The sequence below is a fragment of the Panicum virgatum genome, chromosome 6N (genome assembly GCF_016808335.1).
Source record: "Panicum virgatum strain AP13 chromosome 6N, P.virgatum_v5, whole genome shotgun sequence".
NCBI classification, from domain to species: domain Eukaryota; kingdom Viridiplantae; phylum Streptophyta; class Magnoliopsida; order Poales; family Poaceae; genus Panicum; species Panicum virgatum.
This window is the reverse complement of record NC_053150.1, coordinates 31,288,346-31,309,315: the sequence shown is the minus strand read 5'-3', so window position 1 is coordinate 31,309,315 and position 20,970 is coordinate 31,288,346. Positions and strand designations below refer to the sequence as shown.

General features: G+C 45.3%; 1 protein-coding gene and 1 long non-coding RNA gene across 3 annotated transcripts; one reads left to right on the top strand and one right to left on the bottom strand.

The window, feature by feature from the left end:
• Window positions 1–955: 955 nt before the first annotated feature.
• On the bottom strand, window positions 956–4,477 carry LOC120678569. Of its 2 annotated transcripts, XR_005676633.1 has the most exons (7): window positions 4,203–4,472; window positions 3,983–4,121; window positions 3,143–3,242; window positions 1,817–2,505; window positions 1,535–1,614; window positions 1,351–1,421; window positions 956–1,255 (listed from the first exon to the last, which is right to left on the bottom strand). It is a non-coding gene; the product is annotated as an uncharacterized LOC120678569 (long non-coding RNA). The 2 variants fall into 2 exon arrangements; XR_005676632.1 differs by having other exon boundaries at window positions 1,817–3,242; window positions 4,203–4,477.
• Window positions 4,478–8,900: 4,423 nt separating this feature from the next.
• On the top strand, window positions 8,901–9,801 carry LOC120678568 (glycine-rich RNA-binding, abscisic acid-inducible protein-like). Its single transcript, XM_039959814.1, has 2 exons — window positions 8,901–9,225; window positions 9,409–9,801. Exons 1-2 carry the CDS (start codon window positions 9,112–9,114, stop codon window positions 9,784–9,786), a joined length of 492 nt encoding a protein of 163 aa, XP_039815748.1. The 5' UTR covers window positions 8,901–9,111; the 3' UTR covers window positions 9,787–9,801.
• Window positions 9,802–20,970: the final 11,169 nt, after the last annotated feature.

The window sequence follows — 20,970 nt, the reverse complement described above, 5'->3', positions numbered from 1 at the left end:
CACAGCCCTGCATCGCCGCTGAGCACCATGGCCCTGACCCACTGCAGCCCCGTGATGCCACCTCGCACGCGGCCTCGCGCCGTTTGCCGCACCGCCGCCGCGGCCCGCTGCCAGCGCCCTGTGTAGCCTCACGCCGTGCGCCACACCACCGCCGCGCGCCATGGCCTCGTGGAAAGCCTGACCACCCGCTCATCCTGGTCTGTCGAGCCCGACAACTAGCAAATAAAATTAGCATCCGCTCCACACCAGAGAGTTCGCGAGACAAGGAGCACGTACACGTGGCTTGCAATCGCGGCGGATGACGACGAGCGCATCCCGGTTGTACGAGCTGGCGACCAGTCCCACGCTGGCCTCTAACCCCGCACTAGCAGCTCTCATGGACCCCGTCACAGCGGTGCGCCTCCAGCACGGTGCCCACCATGCGCGGTGAGAACCCACGCAGGTTCTCCGCTTCTTCCTCGGTGCTCATATTCCCATCCTCCATGGCGCTCATCCTCATCCTTTTGCTTTGCAGGTCAATGGAGCACGGCTTGGAGATGGCATGGAGCAAGGAGCCTTGGAGAAAGAGAGAGACTCAGAGATGGCGTGGAGCATAGGAGCCTTGGAGAAAGAGCGCACTACTACAAAAAGTATAGTTTGTGGCGGTTCTAGAGGATTTGTAGTGGAGATTTTCAAACCGCCATTACTCATGTGACTGTAAAAATGGCGTTTAGTACTGTAGGTTTTAGAACCGCCGGTATTAATCAATTATTACTAGCGGTTATTTTAAAGAACCTCCATTAGAAATGGTATATACCTAAGGTTATTTTAAAGAACCTCCATTATAAATGGTATCTATAGCTGAGGTTTGTAACACGAACCTCCATTACAAATGGTCAACAACCGTCAGTAAAAAGTCTAAGTGCTATTTCAATTTGGTGCACATACAGAACAAGCTATTTCAATTTAGTGCACATACAGAACAACCGCCAGTAAAATTGTCATAATAAAACCATTATACAATCCTTGTAGAATTGCTCAATCGAAGCATTCAAATTTACATGGTATTTAACTATTTACATAGTATGCGCCATTGCAACCATTTCATATCATATCACTCTGTCACGTATCTTGACCACCCAATTGATACAAAACTGAAGAAAATCGTGGGCATGAACCACCTAATTGAATGCCCCAAATAACTTGCTTGATAAACTGTACCAAAAAAATACACAACATCATGTGCAGAGTTTGGCTCTTCACCTTATACTGTATCCTGAAATTGTGGTTAACCAGATAGATTTCTAAAGAATAGATTTCAGCTTCAAAATAAAGTCAGATGGACAACTTGAAGGAAAATGCACAACCAACCTTATGTTCTCAAGCTAGAAGTCTCTAGTGCCTTATGTGTGTCTTCCAGTCTTGGGCGACAACTCACAGACCTGGAGTACAAATACAAAGCAATAGACATGTTATCAGTCAAGTCATGGCTACAACTCTCGGAATACAACACAGATACTTCGAATTTGCTGGCTGCTGCCTTAATGCATAGTACCAGGGCCAAAAGATGTCCGCTCCACAAGATACTTATAGCCATCGCTACTCCATGGTCAGTGCAGTTGTTGTCCAAGTTGCCTGAAGCATGAGGTAATCCATCAGTTTTAAGTCGGGATGCAAGCGGGTTGGAATTGGGTCAACCGGTGATCGACCCATACAACCCGTGATGATTATTTTGGTGTTTTGGGTTACACTGACCCATTATGATGGCTACCCAAATGACCCAATGGGTTACCCAAAACAGACTTCATGATTCAAAGCATGCGCACCAAAGGGATACCTGTTGCTGTTCGTCGAAAGCAGCTAGAGGAGGAAGTTGTTGGAGACAAACAGGGGGGCTGGCCCTTCATCTTGGACCAGAACCTTGTCGAGAAACTTTGCTGGCCCACCACCGCTAGTAGCAACGCGGCGGCCGTCGTCCTCCGACCACCCGGCGGACTCACCAGCAGTCAGTCTTGCCAGCAGTAGGAAAAGGTGGCGAAGGAGAAGCGTAGCATCAGCAGTAGGCAAGCAGACTCCTTCTGTCCAAGATTCCCCACGGTAGGGCAGCAACCCCATAGGAGCTCGCCGCGCTGCAGACCTGTAGTTCTCTGACTCCTTCAAGTGTTTTATTCAATAACGTGCCTCAAGTTCTCTTGTCATCCGAGGACATGGAGGAGAACGACGATGGGGACTACAAGTCCGGAAGCGGCGCGGGGGTCTCCGCCCTGGCCGAGGCGACGCCACAGCGGTGGGGAGATGGTGCGGTGGGGAGAACGACCAAAGGAGGCAACGAGTGGTGGGGGAAATGGCTGCGCGAGGTCGGCGAGATGGCAATCGATGAAGCAGACGACAGTGCCTGTGCCACTGCTCGAGCTCGGACAGGGTGTTGTGCACCATTTTACACTAGATTTTAGTGGGCCGACCCAATAGTACTTACACTAAAATTTTTGTTTTGGGTAGTGGGTCACTGGGTCGACCCAGAGAAATCTGCATCATGAGTTTTAAGAACCCGGATTAGTTTTTAAAGAATAAATTGTTGAACCAAAGTAAATATGTAACAAACTGCAGTTTTTGTAGGCTGTATTATTGTCACATATAGTGCAGCATCAAGCAAATGCCCTGGCCAATTTTGAGTGATAGTCACAGATGACTAGAAAATTAAGAGGGATAACTAACCAACCATGTTTATCAAACCAGGATCGGAATACAGTAATTAGAGAAAACATCTGATCATTTATTTCAGTCGGTTCAAAAGCAAACCATAAAATTTACATAGGCCACTTCCTGTGTACATGGTTCAGATAGATAAGAACAAATTTTATACCTTCAAATCATAATAGTCAATTTTTATAACCCAGATTGATTTGGGAAACGGAATGAGCATATGAAGATAGTTGCATATATGGGCAAGGCAAATAAGCTAGTTCAAGTACATAACGTTGATCACTATGAAGGTTTCACAGATCTAGCACTAGTCTTTTATTAATGTGGCACAACCAGAAAATTTCATTAACAATGCATCAAATTGATGTATGGCTCAACAGAAACCACTACTATCATCCATGCCTACAATAATCATCCACTAGAACAACGAGGAAGAAAGAGAAGAGAGAGGGGTACCTACCTCGTCACGGTGTCTTCCACAAATCTCAGGCTCTGGTGTGTGGGAGGTGGTGTCCCCTTCTTACTGGGTTGGGTCATCCGCGCCAAACCATCTTAATTAGCTACAATTAAGGTCAAGAGTTGCAGGCAGTTAAGACAGTAAGCTAATGGAAAAATCAACATTTGGATAGACTAGGTAATCAATCATCAGCGATCCAATTAGAATTCTAAATGCATTATTTCTGAATTCTGATTACAAAAGAAACCAATGCAGATGTACCAAGTGAGTTCATAGAAAAAATGCAGAAGCAACTTCAGCGTGAATCAATAAAAATTCAGTTCCACCAGCTATGCCAATTTCCAAAAACATGCACACCCTGTACAATTGGACAGAAGGATCAAGCAAGTAGTCTTCATGAACTACAATTAGGAATTTGCAGATGTATCAATTCAGTACATTAGGTAGGAATTTGCAAATGGACAGAACAGAGCATCTATTGGGAACAGGTTATTTTCTATTGGCAGATGTTTTTTCCTCTCTAATTAAGTCTTGATTCCACGAATGAGTTAACTAATACTATATATCTGCATGTCGGGTCTCTGACTTGTTGGGTTGCGCAGGAAAGAAAAGAGGGAGATAAATTGAGTATCAGGACTTCAAAATTTCCCCCAACATAGCAAGGAACTCCATGTACTAGATGTGTCTCCCAACTTGAAAAGTGAGCACCCCTTCCTAATCCTCACACATCTAAATTACCCTCATGCTCTCTCTTCAATGGCTGCTACATCGCTTTCCCCAATAATTTCAGAACAGCTGCATTGTTGCCGCAGCATAAGGAATACAAAGAGACGACATGATCACCTGCCGAATGATGATGTAAGTCAGTGTTCCACCAGATCTGGGCTTGTAGCGCCTCCGCATGCCATGGGATCCGGATTGGAAAGGGCCTGCACACCTGAAGATGCTGATGCGCACCATGGGGACGAACTGCCGTCTTGCACTTTGAGGGAAAAGGGACAAGTAAAGGGTAAAGGGGCCATGTGTTGAAGGAGATTGGGAAGAAGAGCATGAGGAGCCGCACCTGGATTCACGGAGAGCTTGCATAGGACCCGGGAACAGCGGCGCCTAGGGCACGTCGTCGAGGTTGAGGCAGCCACGGCGAGGTGACGACGCGAGCAAGGAGAGGGGATGGCGCAGGCACGGGAAGCGGACGGCGCATGGCGGAACTGGGAGCGGCAGTGCCGCGGGGGGATGCGGCAAGGGCGCGCCGGCGCCGGGCGGTGGTCGGACGGGGGCGGCGGCGAGTGGGTGCATGGGAGAAGGAAAGGGTGGGGATGGGATTGGGAGTGGGTGGGACGGGGGTAACCTAGGATTTCTAGGTAGAGTACTAGAGTGTGTGATCTATACCGGCGGTTATTAGCAAAATCTCAGGTAAAAATCGTATTTATAACGGCGGTGCTTCATACAAACCTCAGGTAAAAATCGTGTATGTTTTATACCGACGGTTGGTAGGTAGAACCTACTGTAAAAATACTATATTTGTTGGGTTATGTTCAATGTTCAAGAAGGCGGAATTAGGCGGCCGCCTAGGCGCGCTTAAGCTCTAGGCGAGGGGGTCCCGCCTCGCCTATGGGGGTAGGCGGTCCCCTAGGCGGCGCCAGCTCGTCGGCGGTGAAAGGATGGCCGGAATTCCATCCCTGGTGGCCGCCGTGCAGATCCGCCAGGTGGGGACGCCATGCGCCGGCGAGGGAGGAAGGGACATCAAGCGGAAGCAGCGGTGGAGGAGGTGGGAGCCTGAGAGGCGGCGGCAGCGGCGTGCGCTGGACGGTGGCGGAGGAGGAGGAGGAGGCGGCGGCGGCGGCATAGGCGGGCGGGCGGGCGACGTCGTCCTGGGCAACGAAGTAAGCAGGGGCGGGAGGGTGGCGGCGGCCTGGGCAGCAGAGACGGGTGGAGGAGGGTGGGTGGGGAGGATAAGGTTGAGGCTAGGGATAAGTTAGGGTTGAGACTTGGGTTGGACTGCTTGATGGGCTTTTTATCTAACTTTAGGCCCATTATTCTAAAGTTTTCCTTTTTTTAGAGATAGTTGATATGTATGGCAAGAAATATCTACATATATAGCACCGCCTAGCAAATCGCCTTGAAACGCCTAGGCTCGCCTAAGCTCGGTTAGGCTCTAGGCGGTGGGTCACCGCCTAGAAACCGCCTAGCGCCTTTTTGAACATTGGTTATGTTTGGAACCGCCGGCACAAAGCATTTATGCAGTCAAAAAAGTAAAACTCTCACTAAAAATAATTTTAGAACTGCCATTGATTGCATCATTTGTAGTAATTTTAGAACCGCCATTGATTGCATCATTTGTAGTAGTGGCGAGAGATTCATATATGGAGTGGAGCAGATCGAGGAGCCTTGGAGAAAGAAAAGATAGGGTGATTGAGCAGCGCTTGCCAAACGGTTGGGGATGTGCAAATAGCCCGCCAGCTAGGTTCAAATTTTTTAGGGCGGGGTGAGGGCGCCACCCGCCCCTGAAAATAGATTTTAGGTCGGGTGACGTCATGACCCACCCCTACAAATGGGCTCATTTGTAGTGGTGGTTGATGGTATCACCCCCCCTTTAAAATTGTACTTTTAGAGGTGGTTTAGTTGCTACAGTAACTCTATCCATTTGTAGCAACAAGTCAAATTTTAAACGTTCTTAAAAAAATTCAAGGTGTTCCTGCAAATCATTTTTGTACAAGTATCTAATACAAACCTATCTAGTCAAGGAAAACTAGTGGTGCCCTAATATCATAGACCCATCACTAATTGTACAAGACATGGGACAAATCAAGTGGTTTAGTTTAGACGGCATGTAAACTCAAAATTTATGAGGGATCGTTCTAATTCTACTATTATCGCTTGTAGGAGTAAAACATCGTGAAAAACATTCACATATAGCTGTGATACGCTATGGCCAATTATCATATGGTAATCTTCATCGCCATAGAACCTGCCTACCACAAAGATCCTCATCTCCATGTTAGGTCATGTGTGTCATCCTTGAAGTGATGAGATCTCCAAAAACTAATACAAGCTATTACACCAAACAAACTAGTAAACAAGATTACATATTAGGTTTGGATCATCACGTGTTGGCACGCAAGCCATTGCATCAAATGTGGTAATTCATATGGTTCCTGCCAAATTTCCATGTACATGACACGTAGGTCATGCAAAAATTACACACATACATCACATATACATAGGGACCATACCGATCACAATATCCTACAAAAACTAAGTTAGACATGCTAACGTTCAAACTTAAAGAGCCAAAAACTCCAACATCCGGACCAAACTTTGCAAATCTAATTTTAGCAAAAACGGAAAAGCCATTGAATTTCATCTATAACTCTTTTTGTTGATGCAAATGGATACAAAATTTGCCTTAATCCGAGGTTCATATGCAAAAAGTATAGCCGTTCTACCGTAAAACAATGTTTTGCAAATAACCCGATCTGGTATTAGATCCAATCGACTACCCCGCGCATCATATGCCTTTGGCTTATGAACCTAGGTTTCAACTCGACTATTTGCATTGATCTTTGCTTGTTGCGGCCGGATTTATAACTCCTATGGCGGAAAACTGTTCGGTAGGAGTATGTTGTTACACGACCCTCGCAGTCGCAGCAAGACCATAAAACCAGATCATAGATCAATCTACAACTACGCATATCTCCATATGCACACATCCCAAACCTATAACTTAAGAGCAACCGCTCTAATGCTACTATACGGATATGGGTAGGCTACGTGAGTGAAAAATAAAATTTTGTACAGCATAAACAAGGATCACTACTTTTATAGATCATGAGATTACCACTAAATGCACAGATGTAGAACTTCTTGTTGCGCGTCGAGGTAGTGTAGTCGATACCTTCCTATCCTCACCGCCTCATCCCACGAGTGGCTCCTTGCTCCTCTCGTGCGGTTTGTCCAAGTGCAACAGATGGAGCACCTCCAAGGTGTCCACATGTATAGGAAGGAAGTGTCACACACAAAACTGCTAGGTCCGTGGGTTCAACGTAGGCATGGACGACGTGAGAGGTGCGGCGGCTGGTTAAGCGAGGATTGCTTAACCTAATATGTGCTCCCCACCCCTCATTATATAGGCATCCTTGATCAGCCTCTGGGTCCGAGGCCCATTAGTACTTCTAAGCCTTGTCTAATTCTGATCCTATCCTCATGAGGTTTCTAGCCTCTTAAGTGTGCGACCCCAGGCTCATGTACGCATAGACATGATGCGAGTACTCCTACTGAGCTCAAAGTTGACAGTGGCCTCTAGCAAGATGTGTCAACTCCTATACACATATTAAGATCATATCGGACAAACCATCACAGCATGGTGTACATTCCATTCCCTTTGCCTCATTGTTATTGTTTTGTAGTGTCATAAATAAATCCGCAAGCACATGGATATCATCGTAGCTTTCGCCCATGAGTATTCCAGGGTATCGTATCCATTTTGGAATGTGAGTATAATATCTAAGGTTCGATAAGACCCAGCGTCCCATGGATAAGACCAGCGAGCTCTGGTAATACAGCTACTACGATATACCCAGACGTGGAGGGTTTCACTGGCACAAAACAGGGCTGTCACCAGCTGTAGGCTAACTCTACAAATTGTGAGGCTATATCACAATCAAAGGTAAAAGGCTGACACTATGTCTACATCATCTTTTACTAATAACTCTAGAGTCGTACAAAACATCTCTATCAGGAGTCTTACTCTAGAGGCATCCACTATCAGACCTGGGGCAGCGTAACTGATCAAAGGCGTGGAATATTCTAGAATAAGAAATAGCACATGGAATTTACTTTATCCTCTTGTAACTACCAGTACAAGAGTAGAACTAGTCGAATAATAGGTATGCTATTGTACTTGGGTTGCAACATACAAGTCACTTGTAAAATCTTAAAAACATCTCCGGCAACATTCAAAATGTGATGGTGCAACATCCCAAATGACAATCTCCAACACTACTAATCAGGTAATGAAACAAGAAAGCTTGAATCACGCAACACCACAAAACTGTTACTGCAACATCCCAAAACGATTTACGCAACATCTGCAAAAATGATATCGCGACATCTCAAAAAGCTTCCCCTGCCACCACCCTGCTCCTTGCCGGACCAGTACCTAAGCACAACCTCTCCTCACCTGCATCAGGGGTTGTTTGGTTCAAGGGATTTTTTTAAGTCCCCGGAACTTGGTTGTTTGGTTCAAGGAACTTTTTTTAAGTCCCCGGAACTTTTTAGTATTTAGAAGTATTAAATAAATTTTAATTATAAAACTAACTGCAAAATTCTGGGGCTAAACTGTGAGACGAATCTAATGAGGTATCTTAATCTATTATTAGCGAATGGTTACTTTAGCATCACTGTAGTAAATTATGAATTAATTAGGCTCATTAAATTCGTCTCGCGAAAAAGCACTCAGCTGTCAAAAAACATTTATAAACAGATTTTATTTAATACTATAAAATAGTAAGATTCCTTTTGATGTGATAGGGACTTCTGAAAAAAGTTTGGTTTCAAATAGATCCTCAAGAACCAGAGCGAGACAAACATTGGGGGTATAAGAGTAACTACCTAAACACCAGGAACCTCACCTCATCTGCTAAATTTGGATGAGTAAATACCTATTTAGAAGTTCACTTCTAAATTTTACTCAGTCAAATATAGGCCTCCACTCCAGCAGGCTGAGTATATTGGACTTCCATTTTTCCAACTAACAACTGGAGCCCACCTGTCATTCTCCACTCGAGTCACCCTCGCCGCGCGTCGCTTGCCCTGCGCCGCCGCGTCCGGGCGTCCGCGCCTGCGCCACCGGCGCCGACCCACGGACGCCTCCTGACCACTGCCGCGTCGGATGATAGGAAGAGATTGCGGCGTCGGATGTTGAGTCGGGTTCCTGATGTTCTTGGGGTTCCGTTCGGGGGTGAGAGGAAGAGATGGCGGCGTCGGATGTTGAGTACCGCTGCTTCGTCGGCGGCCTTGCCTGGGCCACCGACGACAACTCACTGAACAACGCCTTCAGCACCTACGGCGAGGTCCTCGAGTCCAAGGTCAGCCCCGTCATCCATCTTCCCTCTTCCCTGTATGATGATTTCCTTTGGTTGGGAAGAAAAAACGAGATTTTTGAAGGAGGGGGAATGGGGAGCTATCCAGATCTGTGGTGCTGGAGGGTTTGCTGAGCTAGATCTGGTTTTTATTTTTTTTCTGACATGAGCTCGTGCCGTCCCTAGCAGATCATCCTCGATCGTGAGACCCAGAGGTCCCGCGGCCTCGGCTTCGTCACCTTCTCGAGCGAGCAGGCGATGCGCGACGCCATCGAGGGGATGAACGGCAAGGAGCTGGACAGCCGCAGCATCACCGTCAACGAGGCCCAGTCCCGCGGCGGCCGGCGCTCCGGCGGCGGCAGCTACGGGCGCCGCGAGGGTGGCGGTGGCTACGGCAGCGGCGGCTCCTTCTCCTCGTCCCTGGCCGCTGCGGCGCACCACCTCCGGCACTGCCACTGCAGCACGACGCCGGCCACGATGGCCACCACGACGATGGGCACCGTCGGTGACGACTGGCGCTTCTGCGGCCTCCTCCCCTGTAACACCCCTCAATTAGCACTCAATTAGGAGTCTTAAACAAGATTTAAAAATTCAAATTGAGTCAAGAATATCAAGCCACACGTGTAGCTCTCTCCTCTCCGAGCGTGGTCACCGTGGACGAATTGACCACGACGCCGCTCGCGCCGAGCGCCTTCACCTCTTGCTGCCGCGTCGCCCGTTCCCGAACCCTCTCGAGCTCGCCTTCTTGTTCGCTATGCGCACGCCTTCGCCCTCCGCTCGCTGTCGCCGCGCGCGCCGCGCTGTCTCGCCACGCCGCCACGCCGCCATGGCCACCGCCCGCACCTCCACGCCGAGCCGCCGCTCGAGCCAGCGCCGACCCCCACCAACCCCCAAATCCGTTTGCTCTCGTCCCAACAAAGCTCCCGGGCCCAGCCATCACCTCTACACCTCGCCGGAGCACCGCCGCGCGGGACGCCACCGGCCGCCGCCGCCGAGGGCCCCTTGCCTGCGCCTAGTGCGCCGCCGCACGCCGCGCCGTGCGTGGCCGAGCAGGGGAAGAAGCCCCTCCCACTGACCAGTGGGGCCCGCTGGTCAGTGGGGTAAGGGGGGATTTTATTTATTTTGTGTTTATTTCGGCTGTGAATTGTAAATTCCATATAAATTCAACGAAAAATGCGAAAAATATGAAATAAATTTTGTTGGATTTATTAGAGTAAGATCTATGGAGGAAAAATATCCACAGTGGAAAAATGACCTTTTTACCCCTGCAATAATTTAGATTGTGTTTAGTCTTGCTTAATTAATTTCTATAGATCTGTTAATCTAAAAATTATGAAATTTTTGCAGTAGCTTACTTTAAACATGAGTGATCCACCATAAAATTTTCATACTCATAGGACCTAGTTTATTATATGAATATGATATGTAACCAAACTTAAATATGTGTATAGGTATAATAATATTTATTTTACATGTATATTTTTATACAAATTATAAGAGGCAAATAATAATGTCCTTGCTAGTCATATTTTATTTTATAGTAAATCATGCTCTAATTGATAATTTGGCCTCTAATTGTTCCTAGCACTTAGGTTTAAAGTTATTTATCACCATACTTGCATCATTTTATGTAAATTGTTAATTTGTTTAATGTTTATCATCTAATGGCAAAGTCATGTTGGCATTTACTCATTGTCTCATATGCATGACATTTACTCATTGTTTCATATGCATACATATAGAATCCGCGACCGAGGAAGTCGTATACGAGGTGATCGTGGAGCCGCAGGAGCAGACGGAGCCAGCCCAGCAGGAGTTTCGTGACGACCCGGCCCAAGGCCCAGTTGACACCAGCACTGAGCAGCAGCCCGCAGACAAGCCCCGGAGCATAACCTATTATTTTAACTTATGAAATGTTATATATGTATTTACTTACTTATGCATTAAGTTTCTAGGCTTGGATGAAACCCTAGTTGCATGATTCCTAGGTTCCATTGGTCGGAATACTAGTATGTATATGTCGTTATCCTTGCCATGCTAAAATTAGGATTCGTTAAAAGTCGAGTAATGTCCTGTTACTCGCGAGCTATAGGATGTCTTTATGGTTTGATTATAGAATGTTGGAATATGGAGGAAAAGAAAAGAATTGGAGACCGGACGGGAACTGTCTAGCCCCGTCTGTGTCGGTTAAGGACCGTACCGTTGTCGGCCCTGCTGATCAGGTTTGATTTGTACTAACCGCATACCGGGAGTAGGAGGTAGTCGAAACCGGTAAGCCGAGTACTGCCTTGTTTCGAAAGTACAGAACTTCATCACCACCCCTTAGGGTGAGTCGGGTAGTCGCGGAGAATTGGGATGCATATGTTTACTTTTGGTGGTCTCTCGTTGAGCCCGGCTGACTATATGTAGGTGGGGCAGTTCTGTAGTTCGAGGTGGGTAGGGGAATGGTTGGTTTGTATTGTCCGACGGGGCAAATACATGCCGTGTTAGTTAGGTCCACCTTGCAAGGTTAAATCGGATCGATTCGCCGTCAGTCGCTCGCGGACATGAGCACCTTGATCTCCGAGTCACATCGTAGTAAGGATATGGAAGAGAATGAGATGATCAGTATAGTTGTACCTAATCAATTGTTTTTCCACACTGATTGGTATAGAAATGCAAACCGTAGAAAACAGGTAACCATTCCTAATCTTGAGCTAAAATATTGAAAGTAAGGACTCACTCTTAATTGCTTTTCCGCAAAACAACCCACGGCCAGCGAGCCATGCATGTCTAGATAGTGGGCTATGTATACCCATGGTCGGGTAAGTCTTGCGGAGTATTAGTATACTCAGGGTTGTGGCTCAAACTATTTCAGGTCAGGATGGGATCGACTTCTGCCCTTGTTGTGCTAAGTTTGTACAGCTTGGCGCGGATGGTTGGGAGGTGGCCGGACCAGATGCTTAGTCATTGCTAGTTTCCAAATCACACACCCGTGGGCTGAGTGTGTGATTCGATATGGCGCTTCAGGTATTATAGACGTCAGCTTTCCATATCGGACTTTGTTTTAAAATAAAGTTGCTCTTGTACATTATTTATGTAATTAAACCAGGTCTGTAGAACTTAATGTACTCTACTCGGTATTGTAATCGTATTTATATGTACTCGTTATGTCTGTACTGCCTGCGCTCACCTTCGCGTGGGACTACTGGTGTTTGTTTCGATCGGAATGTCGGTTTCGAAAGGACTGTCAAATTAAACCGTGTATATATATATATATATATATATGTATATCATGTGATTTTCTACAGGTACACTAACAAACGATTGCGTGAGTTAGAATGAGTACAAAACGACTAGATATATAATAGGGAGAGTACGTATGTATGCCACCGAATATTCACGTATATTGCCATATAATTATGTTGGCAAATTTGGAGAGGACGAAATTAGACGAGCATGCATCATCATATCATCATGTGTGGAGTTTTGGGTGGTTTTTCTGGTGCATCCAATACTCACTCGTTCATTAAGAGCATATATCGTTGTTTTGAAATTTTGCGCTGCACTACTATCGGTCCAACTTCTAGCTATCCAAATAATTTTTCCTGAAAAACTTGATTATGAGAAAGATGTGAGAAATTATAGATTTACATATTATAGAAATTTTAACGACCTTAGGGGAATGTTTATATGGATCCCCATACTAAACTTGGCCCTTTGATCAAGTGCTTTCGATGCTTATAGTTACGACTCGGTAGTAATGGTAAGGTCTTTCTTAACATTCTCTTTATCTTCGAAAGTCCGAATAAGGATATTATCTTAAGAAGAATCTCCTAGCCAATTTTCTTAACATACCATCGCATGAGCTAAAATTTTCCTATCTGTGGCTCAATGATCCTTCCAAATTATTCAAATATTGGTGTTTTTTACATTTGGTCAGTGTTAATTGGAAATCGTATGTCCTCATCTTTGGGACCATTTGTTCGACTAGCTATTCTTGGTTTAGTACTTCATGCACATAAAATACCTCCACTAGAGTATTTAATAGTTGTTCGATCAGCTTCTGGCGCCCTAGTTTTATTTGAACGTAGGTCAGGCCTCAGCCTCAGGGTCAGCTCTAAGGAGTAAGCTAGTAGTTCTAATAACTGAGTAGTAGAGTACTAATATTTAGTATTAATATTATCTCTTAGGATGGAGCAGGTAGTTTATGCTTATGTAGATACTTGTACCTGATACGTGGGCTCGGGCCCAGCTGTCATGGACCAAAACCTCATTGCCATGTCTGAGACCGACCGTCTTGCTTCTCTCATCAGTGACTCTAGTGGTGATCCATTTGTTCCACAGCGCACCTCCGGCTATTCTCGATGATCAGAAGCATCATGATGTTCTTCTAGCGTTCATATTCGTTCAATTCTAATCGTCTTGATTCCTACACCTAACTCCGATCTGCTTACATTCTTGCTCAATAAACATGAATGAGGTCGCATATTTGTTGCATGGCATAATCCCACGGTGCATAGGTATGGGTTTAACATGGGAAATACAGGTGGCCGACTAACTAATTGTAGAACTTATATTGATCTCAAAATCCGTAAATCTTTTCTGATTACTTGTGTTATTTGAGTTGCTCCCTATGATTTTGTACGTGGTGGTGATTGTCCCTCGAACTATAGTGCCGCGATGGGACCTAGGGCCTCGTGTGGACTGTAGCCATACGTTGAGCCACTGGGTGCGCGCTGGTGCTTAAGTGCGTGTGGATATGATTTGCTACGACTATCTTTTCCTGCAACCCTTAAAATATTTTTCTCTACTTCGTCGAATTTTAAGGGGGTAGGCCCTAGACAAATAGCGACGTGAACGGGTTGTTTTAGGTTTGAGTTTCTGGGATAATAGTACACTAACATGCATGGCAACATGTGCATCCTGCATCATGCAAGTTAATTAACAAACAATATCGAGCAAGAATATTCCTGAGAAAACTTGTCTTAATGTCCTTTCTTTCCGGTTTCCCTGAGTTCCTTAAAAGTCACCTTGATGTCTTTTCTATCTAGATTCACCACCAAATTGAGAATTTGATTCTTCTCAGAAATTTCCTTGATTCATATTCGTTGAGAAGCTTAGAATCTCTCTTCTTTGTAAAAATCCTACTTTCTGCTAGTACGGGAATAATCAACCGGACCTTTTCAGCCGACTTTGATGGTGATTGTGTCCACATATATTATCCACAGTCACTTGCTGCAAAAGCTGAAGCCCTGGAGCTTTTTAGTGTGGAAAAATAATTGATTAGTTCGCATAGTGGCGCGGTTAATCTCCAGTTAGCCAATGACAGTAGAGTTGCTATGAAACTTATGTCTTTCGGAACCATGTCGAGCAAGGAATTCGCAAATCAGCTGGCAATGTTTATACCATTAAAACCCAACTACGTTGATTAATCTAGAAACTAGCACCACATCTGCCGATCCTTGTCCCTGAGTTTATCGATTGTTCTATTTTACTTCTTCTCCACTTAAATCTCGGGACGAGATTTCTTTAAGGGGGTAGGATTGTAACACCCCTCAATTAGCACTCAATTAGGAGTCTTAAACAAGATTTGAAAATTCAAATTGAGTCAAGAATATCAAGCCACACGTGTAGCTCTCTCTTCTCCGAGCGTGGTCACCGTGGATGAATTGACCACGACGCCGCTCGCGCCGAGCGCCTTCACCTCCTGCTGCCGCGTCGCCCGTTCCCGAACCCTCTCGAGCTCGCCTTCTTGTTCGCTATGCGCACGCCTTCGCCCTCCGCTCGCTGTCGCCGCGCGCGCCGCGCTGTCTCGCCCCGCCGCCATGGCCGCCGCCCGCACCTCCACGCCGAGCCGCCGCTCGAGCCAGCGCCGAACCCCACCAACCCCCAAATCCGTTTGCACTCGTCCCAACGAAGCTCCCGGGCCCAGCCATCACCTCTACACCTCGCCGGAGCGCCGCCACCACGGCTCAGTTCGCCGCCGGCCCGCCGCTCGCCGTGGCGCCACCACTACAGACCACCCCGAGCCCCCAAACCACCACCCACAGGTGCGCACGAGCCCCCTCACACTTTCCCCCAACTTCCCCCTCGCCGCCGACGAGCCCAAGCGCCGGATTCCGGCCACCCGCCCCTCCTCTGTTTTCCAACCCGGCCAGGGACCCACAGTGAGAAGGAAATAGAAGTCCAGGGGTCTAGATGCAAGATTTCCTTTCCTTTTTCTTTTGTTTTCAAAAACAGCAAACTTTGAAAATACCTAGAAATTCGTACAAAAATAAGAAAAATTCAAATCAAAATGTTTTGGAATACTTGCAACAAGATCTACAACTTTCATTACATGCACATATTTATTTTCTTTCTGTATTTTAATCTAGGAAAAAGATTAGATTACATAGGTTATAATTATTCTAGGAGTTCTACTCCCTATCTATGGGTTATTTTTGGTGGGTAGCTACTTCATGCCATGCTTAGCTTTGTGTAAAAATTTGACCACCAGTTATTACTTTTAACTAGATGAAACCCTAGTCTTGGCTAGATCTAGTAGAATAATATATTCTTTTATTTATGGATGTTCTGATTTGGATATATGTATGAAACTTTTTTTGTGTATTACCAATACTAAATGAACAACACTATCAAAATTTAGTTAATTATAGATTTTTGTAACTATTTATTTTATTTAATCCTTGTTTAGTAGACTTTAATTATGAGAAATAATTTATATTGATTTTAAATCATGAAAATATTTCTGAGTGTTCTTTTTGAATAGCTTAGCTTGTCCATGAATTTTGAGCACCAGTTCATGACTAGAACATAAGTTAAAAATAAATCTTGTTAGATTGATGTCTGTTTTGTTTATTTTCTCAGAATTAATTCTGTGTAGATAAAATCATGAAAAATTCACAGTAGCTAATTTATCCCTGTGTCGATCTACTGTTAAATTTTCAGCTTCTGTTTTTCTCTGGTCTGACCTGTATAATTCAATCTTGTTCTAGGAGTTATCTGAATGAATGAATTGTTTGGATTAAATGGATGCATGAAATGATATGATTTTTACAGAGTAGATTTCTCTTTGTACCTTCTGTTTAGAATATTTTTTCTGAAATTGTTGTTGTTTATGTACTGAGTTATTTAATTATTAGTAGGCCACGACCTGCATGTTATAGGAATCAACTACTGCTTGTTTGTGCAGTTAGTGAACTTCTTTTGTGCCGTTGATCATGATGCCATGAGTAGTTAGAAATGTAGTTAACTACTCTATAAACGATTGCCCATGTGATACGATTGTTTGTTACTTGTTAGACTACAACTTTACCGTGAAGGAAAAATAATAGCATCTATATTGTTGAGCAACTCAGAACTGTGCATTCATACATATGCATTGCTGCATTTCATTTAGGTACGATAGATGAACCACGTGAGGGATGTGACATTGAAGCCGAGCCAGAAGACGGTGAATGGTGGACACATCTAGAAGATGGATGGATGGATCCCGATGTGCATGACCGAAGGCAGATGCTCGCCAAGCGAGTATCATTTAACTAACACTGACTCAGTGTTAATCCCAGGCAAGCCCCGGTACACATCCTATGACTTCAATTTATGACATCTATATATGTTTCTATTATTTGTGCATTAGGTTTAGGAATTACTTGAAACTCTAGTTGCATGATCCCTAGGTTCCCTGTAGTTATACTAGTATGTATATGACGATAGAAATGCTATGCTTAATAAGATCTCGGTAGAAGTCGAGTGATTTTTGGTCACTCGCGAGATATAGAATGTATCGTTATTTTGAGTATATGGAATAATGGAATAGGTTGGAGAAAGAAAAGAAAATGGAGACCGGGGGGGGGGGGGAAAGGCTAGCCCGTCTGTGTCGATTAAGGACCGTTCATTGTCTGGCCCTGTGATCGAGTTTGAATTGTACTAACTGCATGCTGGGAGTAGGAGGTAGTCGAAACCGGTAAGCCGAGTACTGCCTTGCTTCGAAAGTACAGGACTCCAACTCACCTCCTGGGGTAGTCGAGTAGTCGCGGAGAAATGTGATTGCACATGTTTACTTTTGGTGGTCTCACGTTGAGCTCGTCTGACCATATGATGGTGGGGCGGTCCTGTAGTTCGAGGCGGGGAGGGGAATGGTTGGTTTGTATTGTCTGACGGGGCAAATACGTGCCGTGTTGGTTAGGTCCACCTTGCAAGGTTAAATCGGATCGATTCGCCGACAGTCGCTCTCGGATATGAGCACCTTTATCACAGCACCACATCGTAGTAATGAGATGGAATATTAATGTATATGTTGAAGGGAATGTTGAGATTACTAATTGATCTTCTATTATGTTTGTTTTAGAAAGGGTTCTGCAAATGCCTAGATGATATTAATTTATATAGAATGTGAGCTAAAATATTGAAAGTAAGGATCCACCTTTAGACGCTTTTCTGCAAATAATCCACAGCCAGAAAGCCTTGCATGTCTAGATAATGGGCTATGGATACCCATAGTCGGGTAAGTCTTGCTGAGTATTAGTATACTCAGGGTTTGTTGTTTACCCTGTTTCAGGTATAGAAGCTAACCAGGATTCGCATCAGTGGGCTCGATGTGACGTCCTCACGTGTTCATAGTTATTATTTTGTTTTATTGGTTCTCAATCAAATTTCCTTCTCTCAGGTCATATTCTCTTCCGCTGCTTTCATTTATTTTATGTAAATTCTAAATTTAAAGCTATTTTGTAAATATTTATATTATTATTTATTTTTGTGAAATTATATTATGCTGGTACCGTCTGTGCTCGCCGTTGCGCGAGACTTCTGGTGTGTTTCGATCGGTCTGTGGGTTGGAAACAGGCTGTCAGGTTACACTTAATTAAGTTAATGCGCCTGATGCGTTCAAATGATGGCCATTACGCTTAATTAAGCCGTTTAACTTGGCAGTTCTGTCACATCCCCACCTCCGCCGCCGCGTGGGGTCGCTCATGCCGGAGTTCGGCTCCGGGATCCTGGGCTCGTCCCTCAACCCACCGGCGCACTCGACCTTGAGCGGAAAGCCGCACAGCAGCGGGTTGCCGTTGAAGGCGGTGGGCCCCTGGTTGACGAGCGAGCCCACCTGCGGGATCTCGTCGGCGAGGTCGTTCTCGCGGAGGTCCAGGCTGCGCACCGCGACCGCCTCCCCGCACTCGCGGCCGACAAGAAGCATGTGCCGGCGGCTCCGGCGGCGAATCCGGGGAGGAGGCAGACCGGAGGCGGCGGGCTGGCGGCGGCGGCTAGGGAGGCCGGCGGCGTGGCGTCGGCGGGGGCGGGGCGGGGGCGGCGGCGGCGGCGTGCGGGGCGGGGGCGCTCGCCCTGGCACTCGGATCGGGCACAGCTATGTGGAAACGAAAAAAAAGAAATCGATGGGGCCCATGGTTGGCAGCCCAAATAAAAGGCCACAAAATGGAGGGGCCGTAGGGAGAAATTTGGAATGACTACTAAAATGACAGCTCATTCGCTCCTCCTGCAAGAGATCAAATTTTTACACATACCAAGTAAATTTAGAGATGGAAGCTTATTTAGTCATCCTGCTGGAGTTGCTCTAAGCAGCCCGCTAGGGCCACCATTGAGGGCATCAGCTGCATCAACATCCGGCAAACCCCAGCTCCCCTCCCCACTAGCTGCTTCCAATTGGTTTTGGAAATGACGATAGCTGCCTGCGGCACAGGACGATTCAAACCAAGCGCGCACTGTTCGGAAAGACAGCTGCAAACCTTGGTCAACTGATAAGGTGAGGAGAGTGCATGACTTGGATGGCTAGTGGCTACCAGATAGCAGACAACTGTGACCTAGCCACGGATAAGCCTAGGCTGCTAGCGGAGGCACACGAGTGAGGATGAATTCGGATTGAATACGGATGAAATCGGATCCGGATGTCACTTTTTACCACATTTTAATCTGAATCAGAATACGAATGCGGATCTCATCGGATACAAATACAAAACGAATAGTTCGAATCCGGATACGAATTCGGATACCTTCTCGATTTGAAACATAGAGCTATCATAAGTATGTTTATTTTGTCAATAATTTTATATCGGATCAAAATCATTATACAAGTAGGGAGTAAAGGATTAGGATATAGCTAATAATAAAAAGAATATAATTATCTATGCATAACTTTTATATTAAATATATAATACTAATTATAAATGTAAAATAAATAAATATTTAAATACTTAATAATTAAGATATATAAAAAAAGATTTTATCATTAAATAAATAAATAATTTGACTCGAATTAAATAATTTTAATCATGAAATAAATATATTAAATAGTTAAAGTTAATTTTTATATCATTATTAATTTTAATAAATATATTATTAGTTATCTAGATTTCTAAATAATTTAAAGAGTGTTCATCATTAAGTAATAGGTATAAAGATAAGTTTAAGATTGTCTCACTAGTCGTTTTTTCTTTGCGGATACGGACGGATACAGATGTGATCGGATATTCTTCGAATACGAATATGAAATCGGATAGAGAAAAGTTCTTAAAATCGAATTCGGATGCATCCATATGACATCCATATTAAATTTGAATACGGATACGGATATCCATATTTATATTTTAAGCGGATACGAATACGGATAATTCGGATGTTCAGACATCCGGATCCATCCTTGCACACGAGGAGAGCGCAGTGAGTTTGCATCATAGGTGGGGAAGTGCAGCAGTGGTTGCGAGGAAGAAAACAATTGCGATGGGTGAAAGTGATTAGCGGTGGGGAAGAAAATGTATTATTCTCACAGGTGGATGATGTGGATACAAAGCGGCCATGTAGTGTCCGATATTTTTCCATGGACATCGGACGTTCTAGCGGTAGCATTACTGAAAAAATTATCTATAACAACATCCAGGCCGTTTGGTTGGCTGATCAGCCAGTGCTTGCTGGGCTGAAATCTACTGTAGGTACAGTAGATATGAGAGACAACGGTAACAAGCTACCACTGTGTAACGGTCATCAGCCCAGCCAAAAATCAGCGAAAAATATCCAGCCGAACAGCTCAATCATGTACTCGCGTCAGGTTCAACGACATGAGTGTATCGTTGAAGCAAAGAGGCCTCGTTGAGAGCAAGGGTAGATTTTGACTGCTCGCCGGCGTTTTGAGCTCCAGCTCACCCGAGCTGCTGAGCTGGTGGGTGGCTGGCCCCTTGTCCGTTAATGCGCTGCACTCTTCAGTTGGAATGTTGAAAGATGGGATCGGGAGCGCGGTTAAAAAAGAGCATCTCGCCCGCTGTCAGTCGGCGTCTGTAAACTTGCCCGCTTTCTTCTCTCTCCTACTCCTCTTTTTTCCAAGTCGGATTCAGCCACCTCCCCACCGCTTATAATACCTGCTCAAGTTGCAAGCAGGGCGGGTTGCGGCTGCCCGCCCCGCGTCCGCACGAGCCGCAAGTGCCGTCGCGGACATAAGCGGCAAACCCGCATAGTGCCGCTTGCCTTTTGCGGCCGATTTTTGCCATACAGGCAGAGAAGGCAGACAGATTTTTGCTGCCGCTACTGCCGGCGACCGCGATCTTCACTACGTATAGATTTACACGGTGACTAACTGAAAAAGCAACAAATAAAATTACATGCTGGACGCTAATCTTTGGTTAGTTGCTGTGTATACTGAAGACGTCTGATCCAATCCATGCAATACAACTTAGTATCTCACAAAGCCTCTTCTTCTTCCTTCAAAAAAGGTGTAGCTTCAAAGCTTCTTGTTACTTCAAGCACATCCTTTCTTCTAATCTGGGA